General features: G+C 59.0%; 1 protein-coding gene across 4 annotated transcripts in view; it reads right to left on the reverse strand.

The window, feature by feature from the left end:
• The window catches only part of Piezo1 (piezo type mechanosensitive ion channel component 1 (Er blood group)), a 46,549-nt gene extending 41,290 nt beyond the window's left edge, over positions 1-5,259 (reverse strand). For 2 of the 4 annotated variants that reach the window (XM_013146026.3, XM_013145993.3), the window contains exon 1: positions 4,786-5,259. In XM_013146026.3, the coding sequence (XP_013001480.2) occupies positions 4,786-4,849 (64 nt within the window). In that variant the 5' untranslated portion in view covers positions 4,850-5,259. The remainder of the gene's footprint in view (positions 1-4,785) is intronic. The other 2 variants (XM_013146032.3, XM_013146007.3) reach the window with 1 other exon arrangement.
• Positions 5,260-14,325: the final 9,066 nt, after the last annotated feature.

The following is a 14,325-nucleotide window of genomic DNA, read 5'->3' on the forward strand; positions in this document are numbered from 1 at the left end:
AAAAAGTATGGAAGGAGGCCGGGGGTTTAGCTCAGTGGCATAAACGCCTGCTGGGCAAGGTCCTGAGTTCAATCCCTGGTACCAAAAAAAAAAAAAAGTTATCGACAGAGAACTTGTGTGCAATGGTCCTGCTCATCTGAGTCTCTGGTGCCCACAGCCAGCCAGTCCGAACCACTAAATGGAGAATCCAGAAATGAACAATGGATACGTTCCCACACTTTTGCCGCTGTTCACAGAGACAATTGTTCTATGCTATTGTTAGTCGTTGTGGTCAGTCTCCTGCCTGGTGTGAAGGCTTCACAGGTAGGACGAGCATCCAGGGAAAACAACACAGGAGGGCAGGCAGAGTGGGCCTGGGCACGGGCTGTGGATGCGGGGGCGACTGTAATGAAACCACGCTCACTAAAACTGGGGCACAGTGCCTGTCTCAGACCCCGCCTCCACCCCTCCCATGCCTGCTCTAGAGGATGGGACACAGGCCTCATCCTGTCCTGCCTGACCCCAGGCCCCTCTCACCACCAGGACAGATCCTAGAGTCACTCCAGAAACCTCTGCCCACCGGTCACAGCGTAGACCCGTGTGGGCCCTGGTCTGGGGCCCTGGATGCCCCTCTCCCAGCTGCACAGGCTGAAGAGCCAGGCAGCGACAGCCCAGCCTCGCGACACACAGGACCAGCCACTGTTCCAGGTGGGCCTGGCCTGGGGCCATCTGTGACAGCATTAATGGGGTCCTTGTTTAGGACAGTATGGTAGGGGAGCCCCATTATGGCTCTATTATCCGGGACCCTTTACGGATATTTCAGTGGACCCCTCTGGAAGCCATATGCACTTCACCCCTCTGTCTATCTGGGCTCTACACTGTGGGGCTCCCAGAATCCTCAGGCCTGGCCAGTGGGGCCGGGCCGCAGCCCCCACTTGGTACTGCTGTCCTCCAGGAGACTCGGCCTCTGGCTGCCACCCAGGGCTGCATCCCAGGAGACCAGATGAGGGACCCGTGAATGCTTCTGCAGATGCAGAGGGGCCGCCCGAGGTTCAGACCGGCGTCATGTGCAGGCGGCTGGGACTGCCCGTGGGACCCCCTCGGAGAAGCTCTCTGGGAATCACCACCCTGTGTGCTCTGGGGACCTGGTTGGGGGTGGCCCCCTTCCATTCAGTCCCCCAGAGGCCCGACCTGGCCACTGATGCCTGGCCAGGCATGCGCACAGCTGGGAAGGGCTTGGGCTCTGGCCTGGGACTTGACGTAGGGCTTGCTTGGCCCTGCCTGTGCCAGCAGCTGCGGTGTGAGAGCCACCGCCTGAGACCAGCGATTGCTGAAGCCCAGAAAGAGGTACAGGCCCGGCCGGTTCAGTGTGAGGGCGGCCGCTGTGTGGCCCAGGTTGCCCAAGCCTCCACGCCCAGGTGGCTCCCGCCCAGCCGTGTGCTCCCCGACCTTCTGCCCCGTGCGCCACCCCACCACTGGCTCATCTGCCTGAGGAGGTCACCTGCCCTGCTTGTCCCCAGGTAGTCCCTGCCTGCCCGGTGACTTCACTGGTGAGTCACTGTACCCGGGTTCCCAAGCAGCTGCCGTCTGGGGTTGATGGGATCTCAAGATCACAGGCAGGACAGAGAGCAGGTAAATAAGATGAGGTCTCGGCCTCACTCAACTCAGGCCACGGGGTGCCCAGGCTGCACCTGAGCAGCGGCCTGGGCAACACTGCAGGCCCAAGGAGAAATGTTGCACTGGGCCACAGCAGCCTGGAGGGCACGGGGGGTCACCTGCACTGCCGCAGCCGTGCCCTTCACGCCTGGGCTCTTCACCTAAGTAGACCACTGTAGCACTTGTCTGTCTGTCTACCCCCCATCTTGTACTTCTCAGATAAATTCTGCTCTCTGGATGAACAAGCCCATCAGGGTTAGAGCAGGACCCACAGGCAGCCCCTGTCGTGGAGCCAAAAGGCGTGGCTCAGCTGGGCACCGAGAACACAGCTGCAATCGCAGCTCTTTGAAAGCTGAGGAAGGAGGGTCACAAGTTCCAGATCAAGCATGGCTCCAAAATACAGAGGGCTGTGGCTACAACTCACTGCTAAAGAGCTTGTGTAGCAGCCTCCAGGCACTGGGGTCCACCTCTCCGTGCCCCCCCCAGGCTCATCTTCCTCTCTCTTGAGCCTGGAGAGCCCATGTGGTACAAGAGACCCGTCCAGGAAGCAGCCAGGGGCCAGGACCTGCACCAGTACCTCCGCCCTGCCCACTTCCTCTGCAGGACCAGCTGCCTATCTGTGCCAGTGACCACCGCGGGGAGGCCATGGCCGCCCACCCCTCAGCTCCCCTGAACACACACCCTGTCCTCACACACAGCCCTGGATCACTGTCCTGCTTACTCATTCAGTCTCTGGGCCCAGCGTGGAGGTGGCCCCCACCCTCCTCCAGGAAGCTGCTGCTCAGCGGGCACCCTGGGGGCCCACAGGGAGGTGGAACTGGCCCTACTCTGCGGCTGCCAAGTTCTGGTGCTGAGACTCAGGTGGCCACCAAGAACCGCTGCACCCACTGTGTGCCTCCTCCGCCCCTGCTGCAGGGGGCGCCCCCCCCTGCACTGCCAGACAAGGTGGACGGAACTTCCAGGGGCTGCGACAGACCCCTGGCTCCTGAGACCCCTTCCTGCCAGCCCGGCCCAGTAAACAGTAACGGAAATGCTCCACAAAGGAGGACGTGTCCCCATGCAAACAGGGACACTGCAGTGACAAGCAGCAGGGCTCAGGTGCCTCTGCGCGTGCCCCAGACCGCCCTGCCAGTGTCCTATCACAGAAGCCATGTTGGCCGACCACAAGCGTCTCCCCAGCCAGCAGAGCTGCACTGTGTCACCACCTGGCTCCCACTGTGCCGGGGCTGGCATTCAGGTTCCAGGCTGCCCTGTCAGGCCAGAGTCAGGAGGTGTGGTCCTTCCTATCCCAGCACACAAAGTCCTGCCCAGGCAGCTCTAGAAGCTTCCAGCTCTGAGTCCTGATCCCCTGGGGCTGGGGACAAGTGAAGCCGGTTACTGTGCCCCGGGGTGGGGGTGGGGCCGTGCTCGCCTGGCTTTTCAGGTAACAATTCTGTGGGTGGGGGGACTGAAGCCTCCCCAGGCCTGAGCCACCCACAAGGCTTCCAGCCCACAGAGCCAAAGGGAGCAAACTCCACCTCCAGGCTGGCAGCAGCAACCCGAACCTCAGGAGCTGCGGAGACCCCTGAGACCGTGAAGCTCCTGGTGTCTCAGAAGGCTCCTCCAGCCAGCACAGCACCGGAACTCGGGAAGAAGTGCTGAGGGCGGGGCGCCAGGGCAGGGCGTGGCAGGGGCAACACGTTGCACAAACTGACTGTTTGGGGGCAGAGCTCCATCCAGGGGAGGCACAGGAGTTAGTCATCGGTGTTTTCTGAAGGCTCCTAGGTGACTAACACAGCCTGCATGTGAACCCCAACCACTTGGGAGACCTCCAGCCCTCTGGGGATCTGGGGTCCCCAGTATCCTACCGGCCAGGCCTGAAGGGGCATCAGAAGCCAGGGCCTCAGCCCACATGCTGGCCACCAGCCAGCTCTGGCCTCACGGCCTGTTTTGGTGACACCCACATGCTCAGGATGATTTTTACACTTTTAATGGCTGGAAAAAATATCAGGAGATTTTGTGTTGTGAAAACATTTACCAGCCGGTCAACACTGCTGGAGGACAGGCGGAGGGAAGCCCCCTCGGGAAGGCCAGCGAAGGCCAAAGTCCACGACCCCAGCCCGGGAGCTTCAGTCCCTGGACTTGGAGCTGCCAGCCGGCAGGTGAGCCCGCACCTGAATCTGCCATCCTGTCCCCTTTCAGCGTCTCCCCAACCTTCAACCCAGAGAGGAGTGCAGGCCGGCCGTGCGGGCTGTCCCACTCTTTGGCCAGCCCTTTCCTTTTCACGGGCATAGTGAGGAAAACAAGCCCTCCCTGTGAGCCCGTTGCCCTGGTGTGGCGGCTCGGTCCACCAGGGCTGTGGCACCAGGATGCCCCCCAAGCCCCTCCTTTCTGACCTCAGTGGTTTCCCTGATTCCTGCCTTGAAAATTTTCCCCATGTCTCACTGCAAATGAGCCAAAATCTGTCAGAGGCCACAGCGAGGCCCAGGCTGCTCCCCACAATCTGGGAATTCAGAGCAGGGAGGGCCCTGGAGGGGAGAAAGGAGGTCCCCACAGCCACCCCCACCTCAGACTGCGATTTCCACACCGTCCGGGGAAACCACGCTTCCCCACGTCTTCAGCCACATGTGGAGGGCGCTGGCTGCTCGGGGCCGGAGGGAGGTCTCCGAGGCTATGCCCGGCACTGGAGGCAGACAGAACGGGGTTCGAAGCTTTGCTGGCCAGGGCTGGGGTTCCCAGTTCCCGAGGCCCTGGCGGTGCCCCCTGCCAAGGGCCAGGGCACAGGCCTGCACAGCCCCTTGGAGCGGGTCCAAGTAGGACAGAAGGAGGAGGAGGAACCCTGACTGCTTTTCCAAAGCAAGGGGCTGCCACCCACTCGGCCTGTGGAGGCCTGGGTTGCGCCCAGGGCAGGACGTGAGTTCTGCTAGGAGAACTCCAAATTAAACGGCTCCAGGCAGGAAGCCGCCTTTTCTCCCAGATCGGTCAGGAAGTCATGATGCAAGTTTGCACTTTTTTTTTCCTCAACGCGAAAGAGGAAAGAGATCGGCGCTCCCTTCTCCACCGCGGCCCTCCCCGGCGCGCACGCCCCGCCCGCGCCCCCGCGTTGGAATGCGCGCCCGGACCCCGCGCGCGCCCGGGCGGGACGGTGCGGACGGGGCCGGCCTCACTCACCGGCCAGCAGCGAGCAGGGCAGCAGCAGCCAGTAGAGCACGGCGCCGAGCACGTGCGGCTCCATGGGGCCGAGGGTGCCGCCGGCTACGGGGACGCGCGGGCGCTCGGGGCCCTGCGCGCCATGGCGCGGGACGGCGGGGCGCACGTGGGGCAGCGGGCCGCGGCCGGACGCCTCCTCCTGCGGCTCCTCCTCCGCCTCCTCGACCTCCTCTGGCTCCCGCTCCCGTCCAGGGCCGGCCGGGCGCACTTTGGCTCCGCGCTCCCGCCCGCTGCCCGCGGGCTTTATAAGCCCGGCCCCCGCCCTCCCGGTCCCGCCCCGCGCTCCCCACGGCCGGCGCCGGCCCCCCCTGCCCGTCCCGCCGGGCGCCGGCCCCGACGGCCTGGCCCTGGCCGAGAGGACCGTGGTTTCGGCCCTGCACCCTGGGTGCGCAGACGGCAGATGGGGACATGGACACAGACTCCCAGGGCCGCTCACCCCGCTGCACCCACGCGCAACTGCACCCCGCGTGGCTCGAGCGACTTTCGCTTTGATCTCGAGCTGCGAGGCCGCAGCGCCGCCTGGGGACGGAGGGTGGCATGGGGCTCCCGCCAGCGAGACAGCGGCAGCGGTGGCCAGGCCTGGTGGTTAGGGCGGGGGATGCTGGACGGCTGAGCCGCCAGCCTGCTGAGTCCAGTGCGGTCTGAGCTGGGGCTTGGGCGTGATCCTTTTGCCTAGGACGATGGTGACCGCAGCCCCAGCCCAGCACCTGCTGTCCCCACCAGTGGAGAGGCCAGGTCTGAGTCTGCCCAACCTGGACCACCGAAGTTTGGCTCCATCCACCCTTGAAGTGGGCAGGAAGGGGAGGGGCTGCCCTCAGCCCAGGACGCCAGACTCTGCCGCAGGCAGGCAAGAAGGAGGGAGGGAGGCTGGCACAGGGGCTGCAAGGCCCTCAGAGAAGGAAGGTGGCCGACTGACTGACCCGCCAGCTTTACCGGACAGCCAGAAACACAGACCTTCGTGGGAAATCTGGGTTCCAGCACTGGCCAGCTCCCTCCCGGGCGAGAGCAGCGACTGTCTTCCAAAGTGTTCACCGAGAAGCGAGAAGCAAGTCGCAGGCCTCCCTGCTGATGTTCTTCGAGGCCGATTGTTAGAGACCAGGGATGCAAGCTCTCCTCCAGGAGAGCAGTCAGATAAGTAAGTGTATCCTGCTGGACAGTGCTGAGCACTACAGAGAATCAAGCCTGGCTGCCCCGAGGTACAATGTTTCTACCCAGAAAACCTGGCTTCCTGCAATGGCTGCCTCTCTGCTGGGAGCCTCTGCCCAGCCACCTTCCTGGCTTCAAGGTCTGCCGCAAGCGCCCAGAACTGGTCAGAGAGGAACCTAGCAGCGTGGGGGCACAGTCTTCCCTGTCCCCAGCCTCCCTGTGTGCATGGCTGGGGGTGGACATGGAAAGTGGTCCAGTTGCGTGATGAACTTCTGCTAAGCCGTTTGAAGAGACCTGGAGCCCGTTGTCCTCCTCTTGTTCCTGGTCAAGAGAAGAATGACCAGGCACCCAGGCCCGCCCAGGAGCCCACCCTTCTGCTGCTGCTCAGCGGACTCCATCCGGGATCCCAGGCAGCCATGCCCTGCCTCCCGGTCTGGGCACTGTGAGCCTGTGCCAGTGCCTCACCTACTTATTTATTTTGGGATGGCACGGCTGAGCTCCACCTCCAACTGTATTTTGTTTTGTTTTATTTTATTTTTATTTTGAGGCAGGGTCTCACTAAACCATTAAGTTGCCCAGGCTGGGCTTGAACTTGCAATCCTCCTGCCTCAGCCTTCCAGCATACTGGAATCACAAGCATGTGCCAGTACACCGGGCTCCCTCCTTGTTCTTGAACACTTGGGGACCCCTCTCGAGGGCCCTTTGTAAAAGCTGCGTGGTCCCCACCCTGAGCTGCAACACTAAGACATCAGGAACATCTCTCTGGGATGAATCCGACAAGGACCCAGGTCTGGGGCTCCTGGGGTTCCAGCTCAGATGCACCCCAGGGCAAACCCACCACTGGGTGCACCCACAGAAGTGTGGGGGTCGAGCAGAGCTCAACTTTACCCACCAGGCATAACAGACTCGGGGCCACAGCGACCACCCCCGAAGTGCCCCTTGCTCACTGCAGCCACCTGGCCCCGGGGTTGAGGCGGCAGTGGCAAAGCACGTTTATGGTCCAGGTGGGATGGGAGGAGGAGCAGACCCGTCCAGCTGCTCCCCTAGAACACACTGTCTCATCTGCCCTGGCTGCCCCGGCCACTGGCCCCTCCTCGCCTGGGCAGGCTGGGCTGGGTAGGTGGAGTTTGTCCTTATCAAGGAAAAAACCTCGGACCGAGGGCCCCAGCTGGCCTGGCTACCTAGCTGCTGAGGGCCCCGCGGGTGCCTCCTGCTGCGGGGAGCCAGGGCCTCAGCCTCCTGCCCTGCCCCCACCTCCCTGCTCCACCCCCTCCCACCTGCCGTGCACCCTCCTGGGCGTGGGTGCCCATTTGGCCGAGGCCCTCCAGCCACAAGTTCTCGCCCTTCTCCTTGTTGAGTCCCGTAGTGCAGCTACTGTCCCACCCCAGCCTCGTGGAACTGTGGGGCCATCTCAGACCCCTTTCCACACTTGTCCCTTGGTCACCCCCAAGGATGCCGGTGCGACCACACTCGGCTTCCTCGCTCCTCTGGTCACTGTGTCCTAGGCGGTTCCCAACCCAACCGACCCACAGGATCAATCTGCAGGTTCCTGACTCCTATTGCAAAAAAAAATAATTTCCCGGACTGGTGGCAAACACCTGTACCTGCAGCTCTCAGGAGGCTGAGACAGGAGGATCGCTGGGACTCAGAGCCAGCCTGAACTCAGGGTGGGGACCACGAGGCTTTTACAAAGGGCCCTCGGGAGAGGTCCCTAAGTATTCAATATGAACTACATATTGAGACACTCTCAAAAACAACAAAAAACCAAAAATGATAATAATTTTGAGGATGGGTAAGTAGGAGGTGAGAGAGAGAATGGCCGTATTTCGGATGACAGGTGTGGGCCCGGTGGGGTTTGGTGGGTAATTTAAGCATTCTTGGAATCCCCTCAGGCTGTGGCTCTGTGTCAGGCTCAGGTTCCTGTGCTTATTTTCTCAGGGAAGCCAGTTAACATCAGAGGGATTTTGGCTGGGAACTTGGGCACAGATGCCTCGGTCAGGGAAATCTCAAGTCTCCTTCCTGCCTGTCTAGCTGCTCCCCTCTCTCACTCCCAGCTCCTAGAGCCCTGCCTCTGGTCCATCTTTGCTGGGCACCGAGCATGTCCTCCCTGCCCGGTTCCGACCACCAGTGGCTTCCTGCACCACCTTGTCACCATGGTGAAGCCTTGTTGGGAGGCGCTGAGTCTCGAGGTGCTAGCCAGGCATAGGTGGTGTAGGACCTGCATGTGACCTCTGCAGGCCACCTCTGAGCTGGGGCTGGGCTGGACACAGTGATGGCTGTGGTCACCGTCTGGTCGCCTGGTACCCCCACTCAGCAGCGGTGAGGTTCGAAAAAGCCTGGTCTCGCCTCTTGTGGGCTCCTGAGGTGACCAGAATGTCCCACAAGCTACAGAGACCTTGCAGGGCCTCTCCCTGCAGCATGACTCTCCCTGCCCAAGCCCAGGTGCCCATCCCTCTGTGTGCTACCCCCAGACCTCAGTGGCCAAATCCCATGCTTCTCCAGGTCCTGACTGTGACCAGTCGGGCGCCTCCCTGGGCTTTCTTTTTTATTTTGAGGCAAGCATTCACCAAGCTGCAAACTTGTGACCCCAAACTTGCACCCCCACCCAACACCCTGACCTCTGAGGTAGCTGGGGTTATAGGTGAGTGCGTGTCTGGCTCACAGCTCCTTCCAAGAAGGGGTAGCAGCCTCTTTACCCCAAATCATTCTCTCCAAGCCCCTGTGCCTGGGCTCCCGGCACATTGCTCAGTTAGCACTGGGGTTATGGTCTCGATGGTCTGAGTTCTCCTATCCTCTGGGTGTCAGCTGGGCTCTGGGTAGGCACAGACCTTCAGAGCCATCCCAGGAGGGCAACACAAGGGCAGTCAGGGCCCTGGACTGCCATCTGGGGACGTGATGGAGGGAGACACCTGCCAGGGTGGGGGTAGTGGAGGCGCCCTGGGTTGGGTCACTGTCTGCTGTGGCCTTGCCACTGGGACGCACCAGTTTGAGGAACAGCGCCAGGCTTCCAAGTCCCACGCACGTTTCAGGCTCTCTCCAAGAGTCCTCGTCACTCATTCAAGGACCTGACCAAGGAGGCACGAGGGCAGCCAGCCCAGATGGGAGGCCACCATTGCCTTGGTGGCCCAAGCAGGGGACCCACATAGGAGTCCTGACCCCAGCCCATACCTACAAAGCCAATGACGCAAACCCTCCTTCAGCCAAGGGCCGGAGCCACTGTGGCTGTGTGCCCTTGCTGTGTGGCAGGGGGTCTCTAGCCCAGGAGGCTTCCTGGCTGCACCTGTGGCTCAGCCTGGACGCTGCACACTGGCCACCCCAGCACAGTGGGTACCAGGCTGACCCCTGAGCCCCAGAAGGGGACCTGGGTCAGGGTTTCCGGCTCCGCCCATTCCCCATTGACAGCACCAGGTCACCCGAAGGGACCTGCCCCCGACTGCCCGCCCTCCCTCCTGCCCGTGTGCAGACCCAGCACTAGGACTGGCTCCCTGTCCAAGTGGACCTCTGTCTTGTGGCCACTGAGCACCCAACCAGCTGGAAAATGGACTTGCAATTCTATTCACCTTTCATGAATTTTAAGCACTCTGTTCCATCTTGAAAAGCATTTTGCTATTTTTAGAATTGAGGTATGTGAATCTACTTTTTCAACTGTAAATTTTATGACATGAAATCAAGAACTAAGTATTTCCATAAAACTATCACATCTTTCAGATTGAAATGTGTGCTCTGTGCAAAATACACACTAGATCTCAAGGACTTAGTGACGAGCGATTGTGGAGACGGAGATGGAGACGACGGTGGAGACTGAGATGGTGGCGATGAGGTGATGGTGTGGAGATGGTGGGGGAAACAGTGGTAATTATGAAGATAATGTTGAGGAAAAATGTAAACATCACAATGAATTTTGACTGATTATGTATGAAGAGCCTTGTAACAGGTAAAATTAATACAATTAAAATGGTTACACCTGATTCTTTTCCTAGCAGCCTCCATCTTGAATGTCACTGCTGGACATGGCCAGACTGTGTGCCCTTGAGACTGAGAGAGGCTGGACTCTGAGCGAGGTGTGACAGGGAGCATGCTGGTCCACAGAGACACCGACACACTGCTGGGCGTCCTCTCAGGCCTGTGAGCAGGCGGGGTGGATGCCCGCTACAGATAAGGGACGGAGGCTTGGGAGGAGAGGAGGTGGCCAGCTCACTCCTCAGGCAGTGGCGGCAGCTTCTCCATCGCCACACTGTGCCCATCAGCAGAGGACTCCAAGGTTGTCTGGCGGATGTGGAGCCAAGTGCAGATGGATCCTGGCTGAGACTCAGACCCCTTCCCCACGGCGAAAGCTGCCTCCAGACTTGGCCATGGGCTGGTGTCAGAGCCAAGGCCCTGAGGGCTCCCTTGGGCTGCGGGCCATTGACAGGCCTGGGCCCTCTTGGAGGAGCAGCTGACTGGGGGAGAAGTGGGGCTGCAACCTGGACTCCCCAGCTCTGCCCCTCGAGTCTTGGCCTCTTCTTTGCCCACACTGGGGACTGAGAGGTTTGCTCTGAGGGAGGCTGAGAAGGCATCCAGCCCCAGGAACAGGATGCTGGCAGCATCTGATTCTTTTCCAGCAGTTGCACACTGGGCTCCCACACTGTGGTGCCTGGCAGACACAGCGTGGTGGTCAGCACCAGGATGCAGCAGACGGGGAGTGACTGGGAGCCGTTCATACTCCGTACTGAGCAGCAGTGGGCCAGGAGACTGGGGGACCATGCTGGGCTCAGGGGAGTTGGGCAAGGGCAGGGCAGAGCTGTGGGCCCAACTCAGGACCTGTCTGGCAACTCTGTCTACTTGAGTGTAGGTAAGATGGTGGTGACAGTGGTAATGGTGGCCATGGTGATGGTGGTGGTGGTGGCCATGCCGATGGTGGTGGTGGTGATGGTGGCCGTGGTGATTGTGATGACAGTGATGATGCCAATGATGGTGATTATGGCAGTGACAGTGGTGGCTGTCCTGTTCTCAGCCTGGTGAACAGCTAGCTCTCAATGCCCTGGCCTGTAATTGGCCCTAAGAAGCCAATCACCTGGAGAGCACTCGTAAGTACTCTTGAGTTTCTGCAGGGCACAATCCACAGACGTGGCTTCTTGGCAGTGCTGGAGACTGAACCCAGGTCCTTAATGCTAGGGAATCCCTGTACCACTGAACCACATCCCCAGCCCCATAGACCTGGATTCTTGGCCCTCTGCCATTGGGTCTCCCCTGGAGGACACCAGCCAGACCACATCCTCCTGGCATTTCACATCCACAGCCAAGGGGGCCCTGTGGGACCTGGACCAGCAAAGGGCTTTCATCCTCGAGGCTCTGTATTTCCATTAGTGTGGCCTTGTGTGGATTTACCTTGGTGACCATGCTTTAATCACGGGTACTTAAGTTAGAAGAAAAAATAGCCAGAGGCAGTTTAAGCAAAAGAGGCAAACGTACGGGGAAACAATCAGTCACTTCATAAACCTCTAGAGCACCACGAAGAGGGGCCAGGTGTCCCAAGAACCCAAGTGGGAGCCGACTTACAATGGCTGGGGCTGGCAGTTTCCGTCTGTCTCCGGGCCACATGCTCATTGCTGTTCACTCTCTCCACACACACAGGTGGCCATGCTAGGGGTGTGGGCCCCAGAACAGCACCTGATGGGCTGTGCACCTCTTGCCCAATCAGCTGTGACAGGGGAAGTGGCCTCAGGACCCCACCGCTGTGGCAGAACAAGGCAGTTTTCTGAGGCGTCTCCAAAGCTAAAGTCACCCCAAAAGACCTAAGCTCTAGGGTGGACATTACAGACACAGCAGTTTGTGTGGCTGCATCCTGAGCCCTCAGGATGAACACGAGACCAGAGCACTGAGGCAGGTCCATGGGGCCCTGTGGCACCAGGTGCCCCCCTTCCTGCTTGCTCAGAAGCAAATGCCAGCCACACCCTAACTCCTAGGCTTCCACTGCTTCTAAACCCCAAACCCCACAATGGCCAGATGCATCTTAGTCTTGTTTTGGATTCTGCAGGCCCCTGTGGATGGGCCACAGACCCAGTTCATCTGAGCTTCTCAGGGCTCTCTGCATCTTGTTGTGTGGGCCCAGGTCTGCAAGAGCAACGGCAGCCCTCCTGCCCTCTCTGGGGGCCTAGGCTCGTGCAGCAGCAGTGGCTAGCAGAGCTGTGCCTAAGGCACTTCATGCACAGCACTGGGAGCCCAGGGCAGCACTCTGCTCCAGCTGGAGGGGGTCCAATGAGAAGCTGCTGGCGTCCTGGATTCCGAGGCCCCTGGCCAGCTTATCTCTGTAAGTCAGGGGCTGGCCAACGGTGCAGGCCAGGAGCCAGATGCTGAAGGGCTGCTTGCGATTAGGTCTGGCTGTCTCTGCCTGATTTCACAAATGTGAAGCAGGAGTAGGGGGCCACCAGGTCATGGGGAGAGAAAACTCCCACCAGCCAAAAGATGTCCAAGGTCCTCTATGGAGTGACTGTTTCTATTCCATATGCTCCACAATAGCCCTGCAATCTTTTTTTTGAGACAGGGTCTCACTTACTATGGAACCCAGACTAGCCTCAAACTTGTGGTGGTGATCCCCTGGCCTCAGCCTCCCGAGGGCTGGGGCCATAGTATGTGCCACAGCACCCAGCAGCTCTTTACAGTCCACATTTGGAGCACCTGCCTCCATGACCCTCCGATCACTTTTGGCAGCCTTTCAGAAAAGCCAATTTCCATCTGAGTAGGAATAACGCAGTGTTCATCCACAGCTAAAGAGACACAGAGGGTTCCACCAACAGCAGAGCAAGCCCAGGTCTGCAGGGTCTGCTGGGAATGCGGCTTACACCTATCAGGCTCTCATTGGGGTCACCATGCTCTGTGCTCTTTGCCCTTTCCCAAAAGGCACCTTTTGGGCCAACTTTGTCTTGCTGAAGGTTGGCTACAACTCACAGTTGAGAAATACACTGATTCAAAATATTGTCTTGAAGATTTTAAACTTACAAATTGAAAGAATTTCACATTAAGCACTTACACTTAGTACCTGGATACCATTATTAATATTCGGTAATTGCTTTTGTCACATATTTGTTTACCCATTCTGTTTGTTTTGTTTTTGAGACTAGTTCTCAACTATGTAAGCCAGGCTAGTCTCCAAACTCTTGGCAATCTTCCTGCCTCAGCCTCCCAAGTGCTGGAAATACAAGCCTGCAAGCCTGGGTATCCATCTAATTTGATGCATTTCAGCATCAGACAAAAGTCACTTCTAAACATGCTTCTGTACCCATGTCATTGGAGTTTTTTCTAGTACTGGGGGTCAAATTCACAACCTTGCGCTTGCCAGGCAGGCACTTAACGCCTCTGAGCTAAATCCCTGGCCTCACTGATTGGAATTTAGTATTTGTTTACAGTTGAGTTTATATGAAGTTACATAGTGAAATATGCAACTCTTAATAGGCCCTCGAGTCTTGATAAATCCACACTAGCTGGCCTTAACACGGCCATTTCCATCACCCCAGAAACTTTATGCTCCTTCCAGGCCAACTCCTGTTTTTTTCTTTTTTTAGGGGTGGGGAAAGGTTGGGGCTCCAACCTGGGCTCTCGCCCACGCTAGAGCAGCATTCCACTCTGAGCCACACCGGCAGGTATTCCTGTTTTAATAAACACGGTTTATGTGGTGACACAGAACACACATCGAAACTTTAACAAGGCAGTAGCCCTTAAAAGCGCCGAATTCAATCTTACACTTCACTGTCTTTTGGTTTTGTCTTTCTAGCAAGCGGTCCTTGAATCTCCGGCCTCTCACAAGCTAGAAAAGAGCTCCACCACTGAGGCACACCTCGCTCCCACAGATCTTTATAAAACGGCCCGCCCCCCTTTCCAGCGGTCACAATCGCCCGGCTTCTCATACTTGCGGCTATTTTGCAAGCTACAACAGCAACACCCAGCTGACATTTTTGTTCCCTTTTTGCTCTGGATGAGCACAAGTCATGCCCTTTACAGAAAACGCTGCGAGGTGGAAGCAGAAGCTCCCTTGGCACTGCCCTTCTCCTCCGGGGGCGGCTGGCGCGGGGGTCTGGAAGCCTTGTCTTTTCAGACTGTTCTGGAGGCAGTTTCATTACCCTTCCTGGTCGGGAGCCCTGTAGCCGGATCATTCCTGCTACTTGGCCGGCGTTCGCGCTCTGGCAATGACCGCGTGTGCGCTCCCACCCAGGGCTGCACACCTACCACCCGGACGGGGCTCTCGGCGCATGCGCGGCTCAGTGCGCGTGCGCCCGACGGATCCATTTTCCATCCCTGCCTTAGGCCTGGTGGTGCAGCCCGGGAAGGCCGAGGTCTGCGCATGTGCGGTCGGCTTTGGGGCCCTGTCACTAGGGCGCA

This window comes from Cavia porcellus, unplaced genomic scaffold (genome assembly GCF_034190915.1).
Source record: "Cavia porcellus strain 051 isolate PalLab524CR breed Dunkin Hartley unplaced genomic scaffold, mCavPor4.1 scaffold_4, whole genome shotgun sequence".
Taxonomy (NCBI): domain Eukaryota; kingdom Metazoa; phylum Chordata; class Mammalia; order Rodentia; family Caviidae; genus Cavia; species Cavia porcellus.